This window comes from Rhinoderma darwinii, chromosome 5, assembly GCF_050947455.1.
Source record: "Rhinoderma darwinii isolate aRhiDar2 chromosome 5, aRhiDar2.hap1, whole genome shotgun sequence".
NCBI classification, from domain to species: Eukaryota; Metazoa; Chordata; class Amphibia; order Anura; family Rhinodermatidae; genus Rhinoderma; species Rhinoderma darwinii.
In genome coordinates, this window is record NC_134691.1 from 58,353,504 (window position 1) to 58,380,950 (window position 27,447).

Consider the following 27,447-nt stretch of genomic DNA (forward strand, 5'->3'; position numbering starts at 1 on the left):
TGAACTCTAGATGGTCCATATGGTGTTCCTATTATTTGAGCAGATATCTCTAGACATTTATCTGTTCTTTCCCCTCTATAGCGACTAGAAGAAGATCCTAACGAACCCCCCTTGGTCCAATGTACTCGATGTTTCCATTTATCTGACATATTGGCTGATAAGGTTGTACTTTGTACCACTTCTTCATTGAATGTAATATATGCATGAGCACTGTTCGAGTTTTTCCTTGTTATGTTCCTGACTTTAAGGAATTGTATCACTTTCTGAATTTTGCTGTATCATGCCTCATTATTTACTCTGACTACTTAAGTCCCTGCGTGAACTCTAGATGTTTATGGATTGCACTTGGCATATTGTTTGCTTCTTTTATATATGCTAAATAACTTCCAATAAAAAGTTATATTAAAAAAAAAATGAAGATCAATCATTCTTCTGCTACCATCAATTGTCTATTTTTAAGGAATCCTACTTGATCATTTTTGATCAGGAATGGTAGTAGATTATTCAATCTCAAGGCAACAGCCTTGGCATATATTTTGAGGTCGCAGTTTAGTAGAGAAATTGGCCTGAAATTTTCAGGGTTGTCTGGGGTTTTGCCTGGTTTGGGGAGTGTAATGATCAGGTCCGGGAGAAGTATTTTGTTTTCGCTGGCTTATGACTTTTTAGATTTCGGTTACGGTATGATCACATGGCAGCGTCCGTAACGGCTGAAATTACGGGGCTGTTTTCAGGAGAAAACAGCACCGTAATTTCAGCTGTAATGGCATGTTGAGGCGCTTTTTGCTGCGTCCATTACGGACGTTAAATGGAGCTGGTTTTCCATGGAGTCCATGGAAAACGGCTCCATTTACGTCTGAAGAAGTGACAGGCACTTCTTTGACGCGGGCGTCTTTTTTACGCCCCGCCTTTTGACAGCGGGGCGTAAAAAAAATTATCGTGTGCACAGAACATCGTAAGACCCATTCTAATGAATGGGCAGATGTTTGCCAATGCTATCGAGCCGCATTTTCGGACGTAAATCGAGGCGTAAAACGCCCGAATTACGTTCGTAAATAAGCCGTGTGAACATACCCTTAGTGAGAATGGAGAGTTAAGGAGGGCGAGTTGTTGCTCATCCAAAGAGAGAAGTGAAGCTTAAAGGGAATGTGTCGCGAATTATAACTAAATTTCAAGAAAGTTACTTATTTTTATTATATATACATATTTTTTTGGGGTGCATTTTTTTCTTCCACAAAGTGGAAAGTATTAAAAATGTAATAATAAATTAACATGTTTTCCTATGTTGGCCACCAGAGGGATCACTTCCAAGAATTACAGCAAGGTGAATTAGGCAGAAGCAACCTGACTCACAACTACTGTAAATTTGGGAGGGAGACTCACTTCCCCTCCCTATTTTTGGCTACAAGCCAGGAAAAGGTGTTTTCAAATTGCTAAATTGCTCCCATTTTTGAAGAGATTGTACAATGCAGCTGGCTGAAGCTAAAGAACACACCAAAAGGCTACGAATGATGAAAGTCAAGAGGGAAGATCATGTGGTGAATGACTTATCAGTTGACAGGTTCACACAGCGTGTATTTTACGCGGTTTTTGGCACATTTAATGTGCCAAAAAACGCGTAAAAAAACGCTTGATTAAGCTTACCATTAACATGAATGGTAAAGCACGCTGTTAGTACATACAACGCGCTTTTTTACGCAAGCGCGTTGCGTAAAAAAGAGGCGTCGGGTCAATTCTTTGGTGCGTAATGTGCTCCAAATGTTCCTATAGTCAATGGGAGTCCTAATTATGCGCAGAAAAATGTGCAAAAAGTGTGCACAAAACACGCGAAAAATTGATGCATTTTAAAAAGGGAGAAGACAGAACTCTGCTGTGGGTCAGTTTTTTATTTTTCATATTACTAACTTCGATCTACATTTTTTTTTTTAAATAAAATGGTTACCGATGGTTATGTGGGGGAGTTTTTATTTTAATGAAAAATATTTTGTAAGGGTGTATTCACAAAGTGCGGTTTTGACACATTTTCGTCATGCGAAAACCGCATATAAAAAATTGCAGTAAAAACGCATGCATTTTTCGATGTGATTTTCAGCCTCGTGGTAAAAACACTGCAAAACCGCACTTTGTGTATACACTCTTAGGCCTGATTTACACGAGCGTGTGTGTTTTGCGCACGCCGCCAGGGACTTAAGCACGTGGTTCTTTTCTGTTTACATTCAGAGTTTGACAGCTGTTGCGCGAAAAACACTGTAATATAGAACATGTCGTGAGTTTTACGCGGCGCACTCATGCTGCGCAAAACCCACGGACTGTCTGCACTGCCCCATAGAGTAATATAGGTGCGTACGACACGCGTGAAAAGCACGCGCGTCGCACGTGCGTATATTACGCTCGTGTAAATGATGCCTTATGCCCTGTTCACACAGTTTTTTGCAGCCAGAAAAAAAATCTGACTTTGAACTGCCTGCGCTTTTTTGGCCACGGATTTGGTGCGCTTTTTGTCTGCGGCCATTAAATCTAATGCAAGGACCGCGGGCGAAAAACACCACGAAAAACGCTTGGAAACTAGCGCCACAGGTTTTTTCTGCCTCTCATTAATTTCAATACGAGGTCAGAGACGGAAGCTGCGCCAAGAAAGCACATGCTGCTTTTTTTCCCCCGCGAGCGGCCAAATCCGCCCGTGAAAAAGGTGCCTCTGCATTACATTGAAATGAATGCGGGGCAATTTAGAGTGTTCTATGGTGCTGATTCAGACGCGGTTTCCGCGCCAATAAACTCTGTGTGAACAGGGAGTTATGTCTCTGTTCTTTAATACTTTATTAGCACCTTAGTAATGGCAGTTGCCTGTTTGATGACGTCCATTACTAAGTTGGGGCTTAGTGCTAGTCAATAAAAAGGCTAGAACTAACACCCCCCAATATTACCCCGGTACCCACCGCCACCAGGGGTATCAGGAAGAGCCGGGTACAATCCGGTACCCGTCCTTACGCAGTGATGGTCGGGGCGGCCGCAGGCTCATATTATGAGTCTGGGAAGGGCCAAAAACAGTGGTCCTTTCCACCTTGGTAATGCTAGGCTGCTGTTGTGTTGTATCTGGCTGGTTATGAAAATGAGGGGGACCCCCCATTTTCGTCAATTATTTATTGATTTAAAAAAATACAAATAAAAAAACGACATGGGGTCCCCCCCATTTTTCATAACCAGCCAGATACAATAAAACAGCTGCAGCCTAGCATTACAAGTGTAGGAAGGGGCCATGGTTTTTGGCCCTTCCTAGACTCATAATACCAGCCTGTGGCCGCCCCAGTGCCCGACCATCACTACAGATGGTCGGGTACTGGATTGTATCCAGCTCTTCCCGATACCCCTGGTGGCCGTGGGTACCAGGGTAATAATGGGGGGGTTGCTGCTAGCCTTTTTACTGGCTAATACTAAGCCCCACCTTAGTAATGGACAGCGTCAAACAGACAACTGCCATTACTAGGGCGCTAATAAAGTATTAAAAAAAACACAGACACAAGAAAATATTTTTTATTGAGGTAAAAACTCCCCAAGACCCTCATTAACCATTTTATTTATTTTAAAAAGAAACTTAGATCATGGCAGTAGTCCAACTAATCTACGATGTAGTCCAATAGGTCCAGCAGAACCTGCAAAACAAAAAAAAATAAAGTTAGTAATATGAAAAATAAAACTACTTATACTCACCTACTGCAGTCGTTTGTCCTTCCCCCGTGCCGCAAAAGAAACTAGAGGTCAATGAACTGAAACGGGAACTAGAGATGCAGCAGAAATATTAATAGTTAATAATAATTCTGGCGCATTATGAGGCTCCCCCCACAAACCTCCACCACACATGCAGCCGCTCCGAAAAAAAACACATCACCCCACAACGCACCGCCACACACACACGTATCGCACCAGACACACCTACCCCCCACGTGAGGTGGGACGTGACGAGGGGGGCCTGCTAAGGGGGGAGCGACGAGGGGGTCCCATGAGGGGTCGGTCGATGAGGGGGAGTGTACCCCCCTCACACGCACCCCCACCACAAACATGCAGAAAACACACACACTCTCACACACACACTCTCACACACACACACACACATACCTTACCTGCACTGCGGCCGGTCTCCAAACTGGCCCTGACTTTCCCCCTATAAACCAGCTTCTATGCTGGTCACTCTGAACTGCGCATGCGCAGTACAGAGCTAGACGGCAGAGGACATGCAAACGGGAGCTGTTCGTATGTCCTATGTCCTGTAGCTGCCATATTCCATCTGTCTATGTGTCAAGAGACACATACACAGATGAAAGAAAAAATGGCAGCCCCAGTTAAGTAAAAAAGTTTAAATAAATAAATGGACAAAAAATAAAGTAAATATAATATTTTATTTAATAAAAATACCTAAATTCATTTAAAACAAAATCATGACACTTTTCCTTTAAGTGTTGATAAGAAATCATTAATACTGGAATGTGAAGGCTGAGCAGTGTTAGGGCATGCCCCCACGTGGCGGATTTCCTCCGCAACTGTCCGCATCAATGGCGCACAGAATCTGCGTTGCAGATTCTGCGGCGGATCTGCCCAAAATTTGCAGTAAATTGATGCGGACTAGCTGCTGCGGACTGCGGGAAAAGTGCTTCCCTTCTCTCTATCAGTGCAGGATAGAGAGAAGGGACAGCACTTTCCCTAGTGAAAGTAAACAAATTTCATACTTACCTGCCGTTGTCTTGGTGACGCGTCCCTCTTTCGGCATCCAGCCCGACCTCCCTGGATGACGCGGCAGTCCATGTGACCGCTGCAGCCTGTGATTGGCTGCAGCCGTCACTAAGGGTATGTTCACACGATGAAAGGCATTTACGTGTGAAAAGACAGACTGTTTACAGCTGCCTCGTTTCACACGTAAATGCTCCTCCTCGTAATTTACGAGGCGTCTGAGACGCTCTGAGACGCTCGTAAATCTTGAGCTGTGCTTCATTGAGTTCAATGAAGAACAGCTCAAATTACGTGGCAAAGAAGTGCCCTGCACTTCTTTGCCGAGGCAGTCCATTTACGCGTCGTCGTTTGACAGCTGTCAAACGACGACGCGTATATTACATGTCGTCTGCACAGTACGTCGGCAAACCCATTCAAATGAATGGGCAGATGTTTGCCGACGTATTGCAGCCCTATTTTCAGACGTAAAACGAGGCATAATACGCCTTGTTTACGTCTGAAAATAGGTCGTGTGAACCCAGCCTTAGACTGAAACGTCATCCTGGGAAACCGGACTGGAGACAGAAGCAGGGAGTTCTCGGTAAGTATGAACTTCTATTTTTTTGACAGGTTGCTGTATATTGGGATCGGTAGTCACTGTGCAGAAACAGTTACTGCCGATCGCTTAACTCTTTCAGCACCCTGGACAGTGACTATTTACTGACGTCTCCTAGCAACGCTCCCGTAATTACGGGAGCCCCATTGACTTCCTCAGTCTGGCTGTAGACCTAGAAATACATAGGTCCAGCCAGAATGAAGAAATGTCATGTCAAAAAAGCAAGACGCATCCGCAGCACACATAACATGTGCATGACAGCTGCGGACTTCATTGCGGAATTTAGAATCTCCATTGAAGTCAATGGAGAAATTCCGCCATGAGTCCGCAACCAGTCCGCCACTGGTCCGCAACAGACAGAGCATGCTGCGGACACCAAATTCCGCTCCGCAGCCTATGCTCCGCAGCGGAATTTTACGCCTCGTCTAAACGAACACTTCTATATAGAAGTGGAAGTCAATGGAGAAACGGCTCCGCTGCGGATTAACGCTGCGGAGTGTCCGCAGCGGAATTCAAGTGAAATTCCGCCACGTGTGAACCCAGCCTAAGGGTCTGTGTTCAGCAGGTTTTAAAGTAGTGAGTTGTTATAGTCCGCAATCGCATTTGTTATTTTTTGCGGGTTGAGGATTTTTGTCCCTTGTTTGTCTAGTATATGGTCTTTTCGATTTCACTAATTTGTTCTTAAATTTAGTAGCAAGCATTTTACCCACTTTATTGCCCCGCCAGCGGTATAGCATGTTGGTTCTTCTTAGGTGATATTCACATTTGTACTGAAGTAGAATATGTAATTGGTGCCTAAGGTTTTTTAGTTGTTGTAGGGTTTGGTGTGAGAGATGAGATTTGTAAGTCTTATGACCGTGCCTGCTGACGTGACCGGCGTTTCCGGCGGCATAGCCATCTTGTTCGCCTCGACGAAGCGACCGGTAAATCATACAGTGAGGTAACTATTGCATTAATGGAATATCTCTCACCTGAGACATGCAGTGGTAATTGACTAGCCCCCCCCCCCTTAAAAATGGTGAATCCATTGTCTAACGCCACCCCCAGACGAAGGCATTAGCGCCGAAACGCGCGTTGGGGCGGACGTTTGCTGTGCTCTCTACTCCTGCATATATAATGGGTATGTTGCATCCCTGTAGTTTGCTTTAGTACTTTTTTGTGTATTATCACCTTACCTTTTCTTGTTGTTTATATGGACTTTATAACTTACCTTAATACCACCTTATATTAAATATGCCCATTTGTTACATTACTATATATATGTGGTCTTCAGTATAGTCCATAGGTAAACCTATTGATAGGTGTGCCATCGGCACAAATTTTTCATTATTTATTTACTTGAGAGACGCATGGCCAATCGTCACTTTTTTTAACCTGTCAGTCTATGGATTTATTTTTTTAATGCTTTTTGGGTATACGCCCTAGGATTTAGCCCAGACTAATTACATGTATATTGATTGCTGCTTTACACGTGTCGGGCTGTATTTTTGGTTAGAATATATTGTGTATGTCAATATTATTTCCATTTGCTTTACAAGAGCTTCTTTCTATATAAGGGTTTAAAACTTTGTTGATGTCCCCGCATAACAGAAGTGTACCAAAGTTTTCCTTATTAATTATTCGCAAAACGTGTTAAAAAAAACGACCCTGTTTTTTGTTGGAAGTGTAGATGGAAACTCTGGTATATTTTACATAATTTATAATGCAGTTGAGTAAGATATATCTGCCATGTATGTCAGATATTATTTTAATACAGTGGAAGGCAAAGATGTTCTTAATGGCGACCAACACACTTTTTTTTTTGGTAGTGTAACATAGATGTGGGGAAAGTTTTTAAGCTTTACTCTATGTACATCTTCCTCTAATAAATATACGTTTCTTGTACAGAATGTCACAATTTAGGGATTTGATTTCTCTACATAATAAAGATAATTTAAAGATGTATTCAGACCTTTTACATCTAATGTAGAGATTTTAAATACCATGTTTAGGCCAGAACAATTTTACGGTGAAGAAGCAATTTAAATTCCAGTATTTTGAAGGACAGGTTAGTCTCCAACAGAACCCCACCGGCCGAGGTACAGTGCAAAGTACATGAAGAATTATAAGTAAAAATATTGGACAGGCATTTAAACAACAACAAAAACATAGAATTATTAAACCTTTTTTAGTCTTTGTTAAAAGTGAACATGCCAATTAGAGTATTTGGCATAGGAGGAGGGTGGAATTTGATAAAAGGAAGTTGAAATTCCAAGCCTCACGACCACATTTTGTGTGAAGGGTAGTCCGCTATTTCACCTTTTAACATATATTTCAGTAGGCAAATGTGAAATAAATAAGAAAGTTTATCTGTAAAGGATCAGGATAGCGCTCATATTAAGTTGTGGCTTGAGTGGAAGACATGTCTTGGTTGTATAAGATGGAAGACCGGAACGGTCTTCATATCGGAACTTGATCTTCATATCCAGCACACTAAAAGAAAGAAGAAAAGGGGGAGGGGAGAGGAAAGGGGATAAGGGGGGGGAAGGGTTAATCAGAGGACTTCAAGGCATCAATAAAGCACTATAGAGAAAGTGCTGATTCTGTAGTTTCAGAAGTTTAAAGGGTTCAGAGAAGTTTATATTAAAGTATCCTGTACAGCAGAGTTGGTTTGTTTTTTAGACGGACCCACTGTTGTCCATTCCGGAGTGAGTGAAGCTGATTTTCTTTCTGGAGATGGAAGTCGGTCATCAGAATGTTCATTGCTGAACCAAGTTTTCAATAACTGTAGGGGTGTTTAGTACATGCATAGTATCATTTTTAGTGATGATTAGTTTCACTGGAAAATCCCAATTAATTGGAATTCCATAATCCCTTAGTGTTTTAGTCGTAGATGCAAATTCACGTCTACGGTTGAGGGTAGTCGCAGACAGATCAGCTAACATCTCAATGGAGTGGAAGCGTTCAGGCGTGTTAGAGCCTCTTTTTGAAGATTTAAGAATGTCCTCCTTAAAATGAAAAAAATTAATCCTAACCAGAACATCTCTTGGTACTGAAGAAGGAAGTTTCTTTGGCTTGGGAATTCTGTGAACCCGGTCTATGATCATATCCCTTTGGTCATCTTCAGGGAGTAGTGCAGTGAAATAATCTATCAGAATCTCATTAACTTGTGCTGGTAGCATATTCTCAGGGATGCCACGAAATCTTATATTATTCTGGTGTGACCGGTCTTCTAGTTTGAGTTTTACTGCAATCATACCTTCATCTAGATTATTTTGCCCATCAACAAAACTGTTTGTGAGCATTTGCAAATTCGTCCAGTTTTGTCTCAAGTTGTGATGTTCTATCTCCTATATCTCTTATTTCTTTGGTAAAGAGGGTCTGTTACCAGATTATAACTGCCCTATCTCCTACCTAATCTAATAGGCGCTTTAATATAGATAACAACAGTTGGGTTTTTTTTGTTTTTTTTTATTATTTTTGACCAAGTTATGATCATTTTTAGTTTTATGCTAATTTGTTCTGAATGCCCCACTGGGCGTTTTTTTTATTTTTCACCAAGTAGGCATAGTAAAGAAAAGCGTATGACACTGACCAATCTGCGTCATACTCTTCTCTTCATTCATGCGAGATCACGCTGTGCTGTGAAACAAGCTGGGCATGAATGAAGAGAAGTGTATGATGCTGATTGGTCAGCGTTATACACTTTTCCTTACAACGTCCACTTGGTGAAAAGTAAAATAACGCCAGTTGGGCATTTAGAACAAATTAGCAAAAACTAAAAATTATCATAACTCGGTCAAAAATAAACATTTTTAAATTTAAAAAAAACAACTGTTGTTATCTACATTAAAGCGCCTATTAGAATAGGTAGGAGATAGGCACTTATAATCTGGTGACAAAGCCTCTTTAAGTGCGTTTGGTGATTTCTGAGTATCTTTGTAGATAGATTCTCTCAATTCAGTTAAGAGGTTTCTCATGGTGGATTCTGTAATAGCAGGCTCAGAAAGTACTGTGCTACTTGTGTTATATTGCGTGTTTGAGAAAGACAGGATAGGAGACTGACCTGTATTCTGTTTGTGGTAAAACGGGAGTCAAAGGTTTTGACTGGTGCCCTTTGTGATCTGGACTTTGATGAGAAGAATCGGCCGCCCATTGTGGAGAGAGAACAAGTGCAAAGAGAGCCTCAGTAGCGGTGGCGGCTTGCTGTCATGTAGCGCTGGTGCCATCTTGGTTATTTCCCGCCTGAGGGTAAAAGGAGGTACGTTTTAACGGTTATGCTTTTTTTGCTTTCCCTCTCGCCATGTCTCCTTCCCAGGGAATTCTTGAAGTAATTTGGGTGGTTTTCTGCTCGTTTTGAGGAACAGGAACCTGCTTTTTGCCGGTTTAAGTGTGCGGCTTGGTGGAGAGCTCTGATCTAGGCGTAGAATCCGCACCTGAATCATCATTAAATCCTGAACATGTTAGCCTGCTGCTGCTACCAATAAGAGATAAGTGCAGAAAAATATGACCGGGCGCAGGGCATAAGTGGAGACGGCTGATCCATTGGATGGATAGACAGACAGATATAATTTGTTGTAGTTTTTATGTAATGTGACCTGTGCTTGTGTTTCACAGACACCATGAAAATTAATACTCAAGGATATACCTGCTTCCAGGTGAGTTATTATTGCAAAAAAAAGTAATGTTTAGGCTATGTTCACACAGGGCGGATATGCTGCGTAAAAGCACACAGCGTATCCGTCTTGGGCGCCGCAGGGAGTTTTAGCCGAGTTCTGGCTACAGCGGTCTCATAGGATGAAACGTCATCCCAGGAGGCTGGTCTGGAAGAAGAAGCACAGAATTCTGGGTAAGTATAAAAAACAAATATTTCTGAGTTGCATTTTTGCAGCTGCTATTTGTTGACTTGAATGGGGAAAACCCACAACAAAAGAGCAGCATTTAGGCAAATACAATTGACCATAAAATAACGTACTGCAGGTCAATTTCTGAGCATTTTTTCCGCTCATCATTTACACAGCGTGTGGATGAGATTTGTTCAAATCTCATCCACTTTGCTGCTACTATATTATGCAACAACAAAATCCCCTCCTCTAAATCCGCAATACTTACGCTACGTGTGAACTTAACCTTTTTGTGACATTGCACAAATACTTTTTGTATACGCATATCTGATATACAGGGTGGGCCATTTATATGGATACACCTAAATAAAATGGGAATGGTTGGTGATATTAACTTCCTATTTGTGGCACATTAGTATATGGGAAGTTAATATCACCAACCATTCCCATTTTATTTAGGTGTATCCATATAAATGGCCCACCCTGTATAACACAACTACTTTATCCTCTTATATGTGACTTTTCAGATACTATGTTAAACTATTCTTGTTCTGAAGACCTTCTTGAAAAGATACTATTTGTCACAGGGAAGGCCTTACGTTGGATGTTGCCCTGTGCGGTACTTTCTTTACTATGTAGTGTTTTGTCATACAGTGTAAAAATAACCATATCAAAAAGTAACATATTTTAAGTACCATCCAGTGCCATATATCAGCCAAATAACACTTCTATACCATTGCCTAAATAACAATAATACACAGTGCTGCCACCAACATACAGTGCAAAAAGAATATACCTTACACTGACTAAGCAGCACCACACAGATCCTAAGTGTCAGGATTCAAACCTAGAAACTCCCTTGTCCCAGGCAGCAGCTCTTCTCATTGAGCCATTGGTATTGTAGGACTCCTTGCCTTGATTGCCTGATTGGTCTCACCCTTTTAATTTCCTACATAATTCAGGCCCTTGCACTTCTTCCTTGCCAGACTATTGAGCTTCCGACCTGCAGTCTTGTTCCTTTTTGCCTTTACAAACTATTGCTGCTCATTTTTGTAAACTTGGACTGTTTCCTGACCACGTCTCTGCCTCATCTATAACCTGTTGTCATATATCTGTATACCGAACTTAGACTGTTTTCTTAACACGTCTCTGCCTAACGCTACAACCTGTTGCGCTTATCTGTGTACTGTACTTTAATTGTTTCCTGATTACATCTCTGCCTGATGCTACAACCTGTTAACACTTATCTGAGTACTGAACCTGGACTGTTACTTGACAAATCTTGCTATTATCACCCTCCTGCCAGATTGTTTCAGTGCTCAAATAATACCACCATTCAGTCACCAAATAACAACTCCATTTGTCGTTTAATAACAGTGCTATACAATTAGCAATAATATTTCTTAGGCCTTATTCACACGAATGTGTTATACGTCCGTTCTACGCGCGTGACAATCGCGCGTCGCACGGACCTATGTAAGTGAATGGGGCCGTTCAGACTGTCAGTGATTTTCACGCAGCGTATGTGCGCTGCGTAAAACTCACGACATGTCCTATACTTGCCTGTGTTTCGCGCAGCACGCACCCATTGAAGTCAATGGGTGCGTGCAAATTCGCGCAACAGTAGTAAAAAGAATGAAAGAATGAATGAATTAATGAATGAATGAAAACAGAAAAAAGAATGAATGAAAATAGAAAAGCACCTCGTGCTTTTCTGTTTGTAAACATAAAAAGTGTCATAATGATGCCAGCTGCGCGAAAATCACGCAGCCACGCACCATATGCTGATGCCACACGGATATTTTGCGCACGCAAAACGCAGCGTTTTTTGCACGCGCAAAACAGACACGTCCGTGTGAATAAGGCCTTATGGTCACAAATGCCCCTATGGCTCCCTCTTCAGCCTGGTTGACTGATACTCCCTGTGTGACCGCACAGGTCGCACACTTCTGAGACTGGCCATGATTTGCCATCACTTTGGTTTTGTGTTAGTTACCTATTGAGAGATATCACATATAGAGAATAGCTATGCCATTTCATTAGGTACAACTTTCTTGCACTGGGTACTGTACCTTCATGCTGTACTGGTTATTGAAATAAACTGAACTTATTTTTACAGTCATGGAATCATGTTGACATACTTTTCTGCACACCACTGGTGTTACACTTATTTTTTGCACGCCATTCTCTGTGAAATTCAAGGAGATCAACAGTTAGGACCAACAATCATCACAGTCAAAGACACATTTTATCATCCTTCTAGTGTTTGGTCTGAATAACAACAGATGAGACTTTTGACTGTTATATGCAGGGTTGCAAACTTTTTTTCTTTTGGACAATATAATTAAAACTCAGACAGACAGAATTTTTACATACAAATCGGAAAGCCATAAAAGAATCATAAAAATGTTAGTAATATATTTAGAAGTATTATCTGTAAAATGATAATAAATACAATCACTATGACATGTACAAGCTTCTCCAACTTAAAAATATGAAGGCCACATCAAATGTTTATTACAGACACTGGACAAAAGTCCCATGTTTGTATGGACTGTCTGTAAATTAACAGATGGTTGGTAACCGTGAATGTTTGTATACTCTTATGTGCGGAGTTCCTGATGTGTGATTGGTTCATAAATTATTTTCATTAATGCACAAATGTAACTTAGGGCTTGTTCACATCAGCGTTGGCTTTCCGTTCCGGGGTTCCATCGGAGGTTTCCGTTGGGTGAACCCCACAACGGAAAGTCAAACTGAAACCACAGCTTCCGTTTCCGTCACCATTGATATCAATGGTGAGGGAAACATTGCTAATGGTTTCCGTCCGACCACCATTCCGGCAGGTTTCCGCTTTAACAACGGAATCAATAGCGGAGTCGACTGCGCTATTGATTCTGTCGTAAAAGCGGAAATCTGCCGGAATGGTGATGAACGGAAACCATTAGCAATGTTTCCGTCACCATTTATACCAAAAGTGACGGAAACGGTAGCTGTGGTTTCAGTTTGATTTTTCGTTGCGGGGTTCACCCGACGGAAACCTCTGACGGAACCCCGGAACGGAAAGTGAACGGTGATGTGAACAAGCCCTTATAAAGTATGCTTTTATTTAATTCTAAGTATCATTATTTACATGACAAGACTAGTGAAGATGTTTATGGCATCCTAAAATAAATGTTGGGTAGTTAAGAATAAACTTTTTGACATTATTATCATATTGTTTTAGATTTTTATTCATCGTTGTTTGCTGTGGCTTTGCTGTAAAAAAAGAGGTAAAAGTTAATCAATGGGTAATGTAACTAACCATGAATGTATTTATTTTTTGTTTATATAATATAGGTCTGTATAATCAGTCTGAAATCATGTTAAGAAGGTGTGCAAGAAAATCAGAAAAGCACTCAAAGCTTTATTCACATGAGCGTTGAATACGTCCGTGTGATGGCCGTTGAAACAACGGCTGTCACATAGAATCATGTTTTTCAATGGAGCCATTTACACAGCCGTTGTTTCAATGGACTGTGTGAAGGGTACTTTGAAAAAAAGAACCTGTCCTTTTTTGTTCCGTTTTCATGGATCCCTCCATATGCTCAAGTCTATGGATCAGGACCCGCATGGGGGCACCTCGGACATGAAAAACGTCACATTTTTCACATCCGAGTTTCCACATGCTCGTGTGAATCTAGCCTAAGAGTATGTTTATATGTGACAATTTTTATTGCATTGCCACTTCAAAAATTTTGGCAAAAATCTGTTGTGGAAAATCAGCAAAAAAGCCACATGTGAACATATCCTACTAAATAGTTTGCTTACGGCTAGCGCTAGATGACAAATGCAATCACATGTCTTAGCGCAACTTCAGTTGCCCTGCAAAGTCATGGTCAGGGGAAATAACTATAGAGGGTGCAGAAGAGGTTGCGGTTGGTCACACATGTGCGCTGGAGCCTGAGGGGTCCCAACAAGTCTTACTTCTCTATATGAAGATCTGCTATAGCGTTTACATATACGGCTCAAGTTTATTGTAACTATAGTGGTTGGTATGAGGCTCATGACCACCCTTTGCTGCCTTTAAAACAGCATCAATTCTTCCAGGTACACTTGCACAAAGTCATTATTTTTTTAGGATTATAGTCAGGTGTATGATTAACCAATTATACCAAACAGGTGATAATCATCATTTTCAAATGTGGGTTGAAACAGTCATTAACTGTAACAGAAACAACTGTGTAGCAGGCTTAAAACTGGGTGAGTAACAGCCAAACTCTGCTACAAAGGTGAGATTATGGAAGACAGTTTCATGTCACAGGTCCAACCATGCTAAGCACAGCAACAAGACACAAGGTAGATATACTGCATCAGCAAAGTCTCTCCCAGGCAAAAAAAAATCACAGCAGACTGGGGTTTCAAGATGTGCTGTTCAAGTTCTTTTGAAGAAGCACAAAGAAACGGGCAACTTTGAGAACCGTGGATGCAGAGGTCGGCTAAGGAAACTTAGTGCAGCAGATCAAAGACACATCATGATTACTTCCCTTCAAAATCAGAAGATGTCCAGCAGTGCCATCAGCTTAGAACTGGCATAAACCAGTAGGACCCAGGTACACCCATCTACTGTTTGGAGAAGTCTGGCAAGAAGAGGTCTTCATGGAAGAATTGCAGGCATACTTTCGACATGGAAACAAGGCCAAGCGACTCAACTATGCAAGAAAACATAGGAACTGGGGTGCAGAAAAATGTCCACAGGTGCTCTGGACTGATTAGTCAAAATTTTCATATTTGGCTTTAACAGAAGGCTGTTTGTTTGCCGGAGGGCTGGAGAGGCGGATTATCATGAGGGCGATTCGGGCGGCCGCCCGGGCCCAAGGCTCCCAGGGGGTCCATAGCCACCCAAACCCCCTCATGCCCAGTGGCGTTGCTAGCACCGGAGGGAGCCCCGGTACCGGGACCGCACCTGTCATGAGACGAGGGGAGCTTCGCTCCTACTTAGCAGACGTGGTCTGTGCTGCTTTAGAAGCTCCCCCTCCAGCCCCCCTTCCCTGCTCTAAACATCTCTCCTCCTGCTGCTAGCTGTCGGGACATGGGGGAGGGGAGACTGTCGGCGGGCCCTGTGTCGGGCTGTGAGCAGGAGAAGAGCTGCAGTGAAGGCTCACAAATATCCTACATAAAAGGTAAGTGCATGTGTGTTTACAATGTGTACTTTATATGTGTATAATGTGCATACTTGTGTGTGTTTACAGTGTGTACTTTATATGTGTATAATTTGCATAATCGTGTGTGTTTACAATGTGTACTTTATATGTGTATAATGTGCATATTCATGTGTTTTTACAATGTGTACTTTATATGTGTATAATGTGCATACTCCTGTGTACTTTATACGTATGTGTATAATGTGCATACTCGTGTGTACTTTATATGTGTATAATGTGCATACTCGTGTGTGTACTTTATATGTGTATAATGTGCATACTCGTGTGTACTTTATATGTGCATAATGTGCATACTCGTGTGTACGTGTGCGTGTGTATATATATATATATATTTCTGCAGCAATTCCGCAGAAACTAGCAGAAATTTAGCTGCAGAAAATGGTGCGTATTTTGCTGCGTTTTTCTCAATGTTGGGAGATGGTGACATCTGCTCTGAAAAAACGCAGCAATTCTGTCCACTTTCCGCAGCAGGAATTGACATGCTGCAGTACGAGACATACGCACCGCAGGACAAAATGTCTGGTCGGAAATTTTACGCAGCGTCTGGATGAGATTTGGTAAATCTCACTCACTTTGCTGCTACCGTATTCTGCGTATTTTACGGGCGGAAAATACGCAGCAATTCCGTTAAGTGTGGACAAGCCCTAATACAGTAGCAGCAGAGTAGATTAGATGTGAACAATTCTCATCACACACTGCGTAAATGATAAGTGGGGAAAAAAAAGCTCAGAAATTGACCTGCGGTGCGGTTTTTTATTCCGCAGCATGTCAATTGTATTTGCATAAACGCTGCTCATTTGTTTCGGGTTTTCCCCATTTAATTCAATGGGGAGGTAAAACCTGCAGCAGATAACAGATGTTATGTAAAAACACAATTTAGAAAAAATAAAAATCTTATACTTGCCCAGAATTCAGTTTCTTCGTCCGGGCCGGCCTCCTGGGATGACGTTTCACCCCATGTGACCGCTGCAGCCAATCACAGGCTGCAGCAGTCATATGGGATAAAATGTCATCCCAGGGCTGCAGTCTAGCGACGCTGTGTAGCACTACATACAAGGGGGGGAGCGCTGTGTGGCACTATATATAAGGGGGAGTGCTGTGTCATGCTATCTATAGGGGGCTGTGTGATGTTATCTATAGGGGGCTGTGTGATGCTATCTATAGGGGGTTGTGTGATGCTATCTATAGGGGGTTGTGTGATGCTATCTATAGGGGGCTGTGTGATGCTATCTAAAGGGGGCTGTGTGATGCTATCAATAGGGGGCTGTGTGATGCTATCTACAGGGGAGTGTGTGTGGCTCTATCTACAGGGGGGTGTGTGTGTGTGTGTGTGTGTGTGTGTGTGTGTGTGTGTGTGTGTGTGTGTGTGTGTGTGGCTCTATCTACAGGGGGTGTGTGTGGCTCTCTCTACAGGGGTGGGTGTGTGTGGCTCTATCTACAGGTGTGTGTGTGTGTGTGTGTGTGTGTGTGTGTGTGTGGCTCTATCTACCGGTGTGTGTGTGTGTGTGTGTGTGTGTGTGTGTATGTGTGTGTGGGGCTCTATCTACAGGGGTGTGTGTGTGTGGCTCTATCTACTGGGGTGTGTGTGTGTGTGGCTCTATCTACAGTGGTGTGTGTGTGTGTGTGTGTGTGTGTGTGTGTGTGTGTGTGTGTGTGTGTGTGTATGTGTGGCTCTATCTACAGGGGTGGGTGTGTGTGTGTGTGTGTGTGTGTGTGTGTGTGTGTGTGTGTGTGTGTGTGTGTGGCTCTATCTACAGGGGGCGTGTGTGTGGCTCTAGCTACAGGGGGTGTGTGGCGCTGTCTACATGGGGGGTTTGTCGCTGTGTCCCTGCACAGTGTGATACTGTCAGTATGTAGGGAAACAGCCCTGTGAAAGCGGAATCGTAACACCCATTTGTTAATGCTTGTGCAAAAAGGTAGTGTTAGCAATAGTTACGGCGCGGCAGGGTAACAGCCCAGGGCCCATGGTCTTCTTAATCCGCCACTGCTTATCCATCATGCAATACCATCAGGAAGTCATCTGATTGGCTCCAAATAAATTCTGCAGCAGAGCAACGACCCCAAACATGCATCCAATGTCATTAAGAACTATCTTCAGTGTAAAGAAGAACAAGGAGCCCTGGTAGTAATGATATGGCCCCCACAGAGCTCTGATCTCAACATTATCGAGTCTGTCTGGTATTATATGAAGAGACAGAAGGATTTGAGGAAGTCTACATCCACAGAAGATCTGGGGTTAGTGCTCCAAGATGTTTGGAACAGCCTCCCTGCCGAGTTCCTTCAAAAACTGCATGCAAGTGTACCTAGAAGAATTGATGCGGTTTTTAAAGCAAAGAGTGGTCACACCAAATATTGATTTGATTTAGATTTCTCTACTGTTCATTCACTTTGCATTTTGTAAATTGATTTAAAAAAAACAACTATTATCACTTTTATCTTTTTAAAGCATTCTTACTTTGCAGCTTTTTTCCACAACTGCCTACATTTTTTTATACATACTCAGACTGAACCAGAGCACATAAAATGTGCATTGTCCTATAATGCATCTAAGTTCTACTTATATTATTTTACTGAAGCAGCACTTCTTTCTTTTCACTTTTGATGACAGGACTCACAGCCTGTGCAATTGTGTCTTGAATGTTAATTCAGATTTTGAGTCCATCGTAGATGAAAATATTGCAACCCAAGTAGTTTAGACTTAATTATGTATATAAGTCAATAAAAGTAGGAGATTTAAGGTTATATTAATAGTAAATGCATTAATTCTAGTTCAAACTATTGATATTCAAAAAAATAAAATGCTGCATCTTGTCAGTAAAAAAACAGGGTGTTACATGATTCAGGTCAAAAAAAATCTTGCAATTGTATTGGGGTGGGTTCACAGAGTTTTTTGCAGGCAGAAAATCTGCCTCAAAATTCCGTTTGGAATTTTGAGGCAGATTTTGCTCTGCCTACAAGTTTTTTGCGGCGTTTTTCACTGTGTTTTTCGCTCTCGCCCATTGAGTGCTACGGGCAAAAAAACGCAGCGGAATAAGCCTTCTCTGCCTCCCATTGATGTCAATGGGAGGTCAGAGGTGTAAACTCCCGAATATAGGGAATGTCGCTTCTTTTTCCCGCGAGACGTTTTTTCCGCTCGCAGGAAAAAAACGCCTCCGCCTCCCATTGAAATCAATAAGGTTCATTTTCGGCCGTTTTTTGGCATGTTCTCCGACGCGGTTTCCACGTCAAAAAAAGAGTAAAAAAACTCTGTGTGAACTCCCCCTTGTATTAGGCTATGTTACAACTGAGTTTTTTTATGAGTTTTTTGACGCGGAAACTGCGCCGCAAAAACGGCCCGTTGATTTCAATGGGAGGCGGAGGCGTCTCGCGGGAGAAAGAAGGGACATGCCCTATCTTCGGGCGTTTATGCCTCTGACCTCCCATTGACATCAATGGGAGGAAGAGAAAGCGAATTTCGCTGCGTTTTATGCCTGCGGTGCTCAATGGCCGCAGGCGAAAAACACAGCGAAAAACGCCGCGAAAATCGGCGTGCAGGGAGAGGAAAATCTGCCTCAAACTTCCAAACGGAATTTTGAGGCACAATTGCCGCCTGCAAAAAAACTCTGTGTGAACATAGCCTAAGATGTCTCTTATTTTATTTGAACAGATAATGTCAATACGAATTCAAGCAGTAACATTTCCCATAACAAGACAGAGGTTACAAGAAATAACTTCCATGTAAGTATGTGTCTTTCATTACATTCTGGCCATGGTAAACTGTAGTTTTACCTTTATGATACAATTTTAATTACAATGTCTTCATTGACATTACCACAAGATTTAAAGAGAAATGTCTTTTTTGGAAGTCCCCATAAAAAACTATTCTGGAGCATCAATTATTAGAACCTTTCATTGTGCCATTGCTCTGTTACCCTCCCTGGAAATGTATGAATAAATTGACAACAGGGCGTTACAATTCCTCTTGTCAATGGGGTTTGTCACTACACAGTCTGACATTGTGAAATCAGTGCTGACAGTTTCAGACTGTATAATGGACATGACCTCTAATACAGACATAGTCCTTTTGGCAGAGCACCCAGAAGAATTGGGGTTCATTCTGAGTTTTTCTATGGGGCTCTATTTCTGTGTACGCCCATGATTAACACTATTGTTTGGCCATCAGTGCAGCTGAAGGTGTACTTGGTGCTACTTCTCCAAACCAGTGTTTGGAATGGAGGAACTATATATTTGATATGTCCTTCAATGGCAGTAACATTCCAGTATCGCAGGTCCTATATCCAGATCTTCTGGTTTTGTTTAGTAGGAATTGTATAGTCACTGAATTCAGGGATTCAGGGATTATAGAACTGCCTTCAACCAACTTGTCAATGTGTGAATCCTTACATTATTATCGTCATTATTTCTCTTATTAGTACCAACAATATTCCTAATAGACATGGATACACATGGTATATACATAAATATACATTTTGCTCGTTAAAAATATACTCCGTTTTTTGTTGTTTTCAAATACAGTTATTGGAATGGAAACAAAGGATCTATGAAGATTTATGTCAGGACAACAATGGCTCATGGAGAATTGAGGATATTCAAGAAGCTGTTTCTTCCTGCACAGATTACAACTCTGCTCTCCACTATCTCTCACACGAGTGTCAGATTTGTTGTGATCAATACCCATATTCAAAGGTTACTTCTATCTTCTAATGAATGGAATATTATAAAGCAAATAGACCAACATAAACCGTATTAACTAAAATCAATCATGTCCCAGATGGAATGTTACATAGAATTATGAAGTCCATGGTACCATAGCAACACACAGGAATTATAATATCAATTTACCACAAAATCTAAAGCTGAGCGTCACGCACACAGCTGTATAAAACCATAGAAGTGACTGGCGCCTTTGTTGTACCTCCACATGCCTCCGATTTCATCCAGAGGCATACAGAGATTTTTTTCTGTCTGATTCCATATAATTCCAACAGTAAAAAATTGTGGCAAGCTCCATCAGATGCCGTAAGCCTTGCTTGCGGTGGCACGGAGCCATATAGGACGCCATGTGTTGCCGTACAGCCGCTGTGCTGTGTGCGTAACTATCTGACATAACTGTACATTAGTGAGTGCACAGTATATTCAAGACAACACCAAAAAAACACCTTCCCATGCAACCAACGGTATGCATAGAAGAGAGGGGTCCTCATAGAAAGATCAATTTCCAAACTCTTTTCTTGCTAACAATGCAGTTGCTCTAGAGATTGGAGTCCTGCACAGGTTCTCTCCACCCAGTGGCAACCAACTTAGTCTCTCCCTCTCTCCAAGGGGCCCATAGAAGCTGCATTGTTTACTCCAATGATATTTTCACCATTGTATGCAATTATTTGAAATCATGTTTAACCCCTTCCCGTCATCCGCCGTATATATACGGCACTGTCGGGAAGAGGTTTTTGCAAACCGCACTACAGTTACGTCACAGTGATAGTGCGAGCTCAGAAGCGTAGCCCGCACCATCACCGCCGGGTGTCAGCTGTATACTACAGCAGATACATTTCTGTAATGGCCAGTACCGGAGCTAGTCTCCGATCCAGCCGATTATCCCGACCGACACCCCAGCGACGCATGGCCGATGATTGGTATGGGAACCGGAAGCCTAATAATGGCCTCCCTGTCTGCCTTGGACGGAAGCCTATGAAGCCCCGCCTCCGGCTTGCTGTCAGTGAATAACTAACAGCTCTATTACACTGCACGTATGTAGTGCAGTGTATTGGAATAGCGATTAATGTTACAGGCCTTCAAGTCCCCTAGTGGGACAAAAAAAAAGTTAATGTTGTAAAAAAATAAAAGTTTCAAGTTAAAAATACCCAAATTGCCTTTCTCATAAGTCTTTTATTATTGGAAAAAACATAAAAAATAAACGACCCGCACTATAAAACTATTCCCTAATTTATCTCGCACGGTGAACGCCGTAAAAAAATAAAAACCACCAGAATCGCTGTTTTTAGGTCACATCTCCTCCCAAACAATGGAATATATAGTGATCAAAGTCACATTAACCCAAAAATAGTACCAATAAAAACGACAACCTGTCCCACAAAAAATCAAAATCCCTGACGCAGCTTTGTCCACACAAAAATAAAAAACGTATGGGTCTTAGAATATGGCGACACAGAAAACAAATGATTTTTTTCTAAAAAAGTGATTTTATTGTGCAAAAACTACAATGCATAAAAAAACTATATCAATTTGGTATCACCGTAATTATATCGACCCGCAGAATAAAGTTAACAACAATTTATGGCGAACGGTGAATGCCAATAAAAAACAATTACAGAATTGCTTGTTTTTGGTCATTTCCTCTTCCAAAAAATGAAATAAAAAGTGATTAAAAAGTCGTATGTGTCCCAAAATGGTACCAATTAACTCTACAGCTTGTCTAGCAAAAAACAAGCCTGCACACTGCTCCATTAACCCAAAAAATAAAAAGTTATATCACTAGTAATGCAGTGATGATAAAAACATGTGCAGGCCGGTGGGGAACATTCCTTCAGTTTCAGGGCCCTACTAGTATTTAGGAACTAGGAAGGGAAGGGACGTGGCACATCTGCTCGAAGCGAGGGCGCCCGTATTATACCAGGGCAACACTTTCCTAGCAAAATTTCCCAAACTACAAAGGAAGAAATGTCCCCAAAAGGTGCAGTCTTACAAAAGGGGGATAAGAAAGAAAACCGTTTATCAGTCCGACACCGGCCTGTGCATAACGGATTGCTTCACAGTGTACCACACATGTATGGATAATTGTATTATTTACCACATTATTATACCCTCTTATTATGCCCTAATGTACTCCGCACAGATTACATATGCCCCACATTATAAACTGAAACACTAGTAATACTCAAACAAGACTACTACCAAGCAATATCCACGCTCCTTCACTTCTAAGCCCTACAGTGTGCCCAAACAGCAGTTTACATCCACAAGTAAGGCATTGCCATACCCAGGAGAACCCACTTAACAATTTACAGGGTAAGATTCTCCAGTCGCACAAGCTGGGCACAACATACTGAGCAGTGAAATGGCAGATCAGTGGAAAAATTGCAATTTTCACTTTGCATCATCCACTGCATATTAATTTCTGGAAAAACACCTGTGGTGTCTAAATGCTCACTACACCCCTTGATAAATGCCTCTAGGGGTGTAGTTTCTAAAATGGGGTCACTTTTTTTAATACATCATGGGTTTTGCGAATGCGATATAGTGTCCGCATACCATTACTGCAAAATCTACGCTCCAAGTCAAATACCACTCCTTTTATTCTGAACCCTCCGATATGTCTAAACAGCCGTTTATACCCACATATGGGGTATTACCATACTTTTTCTTCTTTATTCCTCGTGAAAATGAAAAATGTTGAAACAAATAAAAATTTTCATTTTCAAACTTTTATGGTCAAAATTCTCACTATAACCCTAGATGATTTCTCAGGGGGGTGTAGTTTCCCATATGGAGTCATTTTGGGGGGGTTTACGACTGTATTAGTACTACAGGGGCTCAGCAAATGCGACATGGCGCCCAGAAACCATTCCAAAAGCCAAATGGCACTCCTTCCCTTCTGAAGGAGAAATTGCTTTACAAATGTTGAGGTGCTTTTTCTCCTTTAGTTCTTGTGGAAATTTTTTTTAAAAATAGTTAAACCTAAATTTTATTGGAAAAATGTACATTTTTATTTTCACGGCATACTTACAATAATTTCTGCAAAAAACCTATGGAATCAAAATGCTCACTATACCCCTAGATAATTTCCTTAAGGGGTGGAGTTTCCCAAATGGGGTCACTTGTGTGGGGTTTCCAGTGTTTTGGCCCCTCAGGGGCTTTGCAAATGTGACATAGCTCCGCAAACCATTCCAGCTAAATTTGCGCTCAAAAATTCAAATCGTGCTACTTCCCTTCTGAGCCCTACCGTGTGTCCAAACAGCAGTTTTTGACTACATATGGGATATTGCTGTACTCGGGAGAAATTGCTTTACAAATGTTGGGGTGCTTTTTCTCCTTTAGTTCTTGTGAAAAATTTAAAAAAAAAGTTAAACATACATTTTATTGGAAAAAATTTAGATTTTCGTTTTCACGGCCTACTTCCAATAATTTCTGCAAAAAACCTGTGGAGTCAAAATGCTCAATATACCGCTAGATAAATTCCTTGAGGGGTGTAGTTTCCCAAATTGGGCCACTTGTGGGGGGTTTCCACTGTTTTGACCCTTTAGGGGCTTTGCAAATGCGACATAGCAAAATTTGAGCTCCAAAAGCCAAATGGCGCTCCTTTGCTTCTGAACCCTGCCGTGTGTCCAAACAGCCATTTATGACCACATATCGGGTATTGCTGTACTTAGGAGAGTTCATTTTACAAATCGAGAGTTGCTTTTTCTCCTTTAGTCTATGTGGAAATGAGAAAAAATCTACGTTTTATTGGGAAAAAATTAATTTTCCATTTTCACAGCCCAATTCTAATAAAATCTATGAAACACCTGTGGGGTCAAAATTCTTACTGCACAGCTAGATAAATTCCTTGGTGTAGTTTCAAAAGTGGGGAATTTGTTGGGGTGTTTCCTTTGTTTTGGCACCACAACACCTCTTCAAACCTGACATGGTGCCTAAAATATAATCCAATAAAAAAAGGCCCAAAAATCCACTAGGTGCTCCTTTGCTTCTGAAGCATGTGCTTCAGTCCATTACCACACTAGGGCCACGTGGGATATTTAAAAAAAAACCTTCTGTGTTACAATTACAGAAAAAAATGTATTAAAAAAGAAATTTCACCTCCACTGTGCTTTAATTCCTGTGAAATGCCTAAAGGGTTAAGGAACTTTCTAAATGCTGTTTTAAATACTTTGAGGGGTGCAGTTTTTAAAATGGGGTGATTTATGGGGGTTTGTAAAGTATGGGAACCTCAAAGCCAATTCAGAACTGAACTGGTCCCTGAAAAAAATAGCATTTTGACATTTTCTTGAAAATGTGAGAAATTTCTGCTAAAGTTATAAGCCTTGTAACATCCTAGAAAAATAAAAGAATGTTCAAAAAATGATGCTAATCTAAAGTAGACATATGGGAAATGTTAACTAGTAACTATTTTGTTTGGTATTACTATCTGTTTTAGGGCAGATTCAGACGAACGTTGCGTTTTTGCGCGCGCAAAAAAACGCGGCGTTTTGCGCGCGCAAAAACCACTTGACAGCTGCGTGTGTCATCCGTGTATGATGCGCGGCTGCGTGATTTTCGCGCAGCCGCCATCATAGAGATGAGGCTGGTCGACACCCGTCACTGTCCAAGGTGCTGAAAGAGCTAACTGATCGGCAGTAACTCTTTCAGCACCCTCGACAGTGAATGCCAAACACAATATCGAGAAACCTGTTAAAAAAAAAAGAAAAAGTTCGTACTTACCGAGAACTTCCCTCCCGACCGTTGCCTTGGTGACGCGTCCTTGGTGACGCGCCTCTCTTGACATCGGGCCCCACCTCCCTGGATGACGCGGTAGTCCATGTGACCGCTGCAGCCTGTGCTTGGCCTGTGATTGGCTGGAGCTATCACTTGGACTGAATTGTCATCACGGGAGGTCAGACTGGAGGAAGAAGCCGGGAGTTATCGGTAAGTCAGAACTTGTTTTTTTTTTTACAGGTTCATGTATATTGGGATCGGAAGTCACTGTCCATGGTGCTGAAACAGTTTAACTCTTTCAGCACCCTGGACAGTGACTATCTCCTGACGTCGCGTACCGGAAATTTGAAAAAAGAGTTCGGCCGAACCCGGTGAAGTTCGGTTGTCCGGGTTCGCTCATCTCAAAGACACTCCGTTTGGATGTTTGGAAACAGAAAAGCACGTGGTGCTTTTCTGTTTACATTCATCCTTTTGACAGCTGGTGCGCTGTTTCAGTCGGTTCGCACGGAAGTGCTTCCGTGCGACCTGCGTGGTTTTCACGCACCCATTGACTTCAATGGGTGCGTGATGCACGAAATACGCGGAGATATTGAGCATGTCGCACTTTTTGCGCAGCTGACAAACGCTGCGCAAAAAGCACGGACTGTCTGTACTGCCCCATAGACTTGTATTGGTCTGTGCGTGGCGCGTGAAAACCACGTGGCCCGCACGGACCCAATACACGCTCGTTTGAATCCCCCCTTACAAGCAGATGCATTAAAATGTATAAAAATGCTAATTTTTGCCATTTTTCACTACATTTTGGTGTTTTTCACAATGAAATACTGAATGTAACTACCAAATTTTACAACTATCATAAAGTACAAAGTGTCACGAGAAAACAATCTCAGAGTCGCTTGGATAGGTAAAAGCATTCTAAACTTATTACCACATAAAGTGAGACATGTCAGATTTAAAAAATGGGTTCTGTCAGGAAGGTCAATACTGGCCAGAGCGGAAAGGGGTTAAGCATATTTTACATACAAGAAATAAGCCAGGTTTACACAGTGCTAGTCTGCAATGATTAAACAAATTAGCATAATTTAGATGTGATCAATATTAGCTGGATACTGTGTGTCAGAGACATGCAGGACCAGCTCGACAGCTGAGTCGTCAGTACAGCTGAGAGAGAATGATGCAACTTCTAGTTATACTGGAAACATTGAAGTTGTATTATAAAGTAAAATAGATTTTTTAAAAAGTCAATTTGAAAGCTTAAAAACACATAACAGGTACAAGATTCAGAATAAAATACAGTTGCTTTGTAGACAGAGTACAAAGCAGCTGTATCACAAAAACTAAATATAATTTTTAATAAAAACTAAGTAGAAAGTTGCACAAGAAAAACTGATTGACCTTTTATTTAAAAAAAAAAAAGAACTTTAAAAGGTTTACATAGTCTTTAAGGTGCACGTAAACTGGTAAGGTCCCAAAGGCAGCAATGTAGAGAAGAGAGTCTAGTATTCTAGGTAAAAGCAGCATCAATCTCTATTGACAACTCAATTTATCCAAAGGTACAAACTTAGAGGATGTGTTTCAGGTTACAGTAACTTTTAGCTATAGTAGCGAACTATACAAACAGGTATGTGCTATGTATAAAATCAGACCAATCGTTCTCTGTATGATAAAGGTAATAGCAATGGGAAAAGAAAAAGGAATGACTTGTATGTATATAGTATATTTATATTGTTTTCACCACTTTATTTTCTTTCAGTTTGTGACGATGACACACTGCAATTGCTCATTTTGTGAAATGTGTTTCATTCACCATTTCTCTTCGGTGATCAAAGAGAAGAGTATTATACATGTGGTGTGTCCTATCTGCAAAAAGCCTGATCTGGACAATGAAGGGAACTCAGAGGAATCTATGGAATTCTTCAATTTATTGGATACACAGGTATTATGTCCATAAAACAAGGGGAGATGTACTGTATATTGTAGTAACAGGAATGTATACTTATATAATAAAAGGACATCTATACCCATATCCTGTATAACTTTACACTGTTTTCACAACTAGCTTCCTTCATGCATTGATGCCCAACTTGGAATAAAAAAATGGGATTGGAATAGGTAGCATATGCCAAAGACATTTTTCTGACCTAACCACACCCAGACCCTGTGTCTTATTCTAGTTCTTTGCAAAGACTGCTCCTAAACTGTGTCATATAGTACTTACAGGGGTGCAGATATTCCTCACAGCAGTGCCTATACATAAGGGCAGGCCAAAAAGAAGTGCCAGCACAGTAATAACAGCCATACCGAATTTCACACACAATTGTGCCATTCACATAGTTCAAATCACATAGCAGTGTCCATATAGTACTTCTGTTAGGGCTAAACTTCCTTTTGTTATCTCACACCGAATAACCACCTCTGTAAATTGAAAACTGAAAGCATGCACGGAAAAAAGTACACCAGACAGACAAGTATTGGTAGACATCTTTCCCTCAGTCAAGTAGGAAGTGAACTGAAACTTTTTATTAAACAAAAAAAAGAAACACATGTTCCCTCCCTAGAGATGTGGGACGTGCTTAAGCCCCATTGGCTCCTCAGCTGTAAGTCCATCTGTACACTCCTCTTGCATTCCAGGGGCGGTGTCTCCATAGGCGTGTTTCTCATACAGACTCCATCTTCT

General features: G+C 41.4%; 1 protein-coding gene and 1 long non-coding RNA gene across 2 annotated transcripts in view; one reads left to right on the top strand and one right to left on the bottom strand.

The window, feature by feature from the left end:
* The window catches only part of LOC142651397 (E3 ubiquitin-protein ligase RNF31-like), a 91,980-nt gene that overhangs the window by 15,880 nt on the left and 48,653 nt on the right, over positions 1-27,447 (top strand). The window contains exons 2-6 of the mRNA XM_075826041.1: positions 9,911-9,951; positions 13,364-13,409; positions 18,988-19,058; positions 19,857-20,027; positions 26,524-26,706. Coding sequence (XP_075682156.1) covers positions 9,916-9,951; positions 13,364-13,409; positions 18,988-19,058; positions 19,857-20,027; positions 26,524-26,706 — 507 coding nt within the window. The 5' untranslated portion in view covers positions 9,911-9,915. The remainder of the gene's footprint in view (positions 1-9,910; positions 9,952-13,363; positions 13,410-18,987; positions 19,059-19,856; positions 20,028-26,523; positions 26,707-27,447) is intronic.
* Positions 9,366-27,447, bottom strand: part of LOC142651398 (uncharacterized) — a 31,327-nt gene continuing 13,245 nt past the window's right edge. Inside the window, exons 2-3 of the long non-coding RNA XR_012847616.1 lie at positions 12,210-12,325; positions 9,366-9,538 (exon numbers count right to left, since the gene is read on the bottom strand). This is a non-coding gene — a long non-coding RNA (uncharacterized LOC142651398). The remainder of the gene's footprint in view (positions 9,539-12,209; positions 12,326-27,447) is intronic.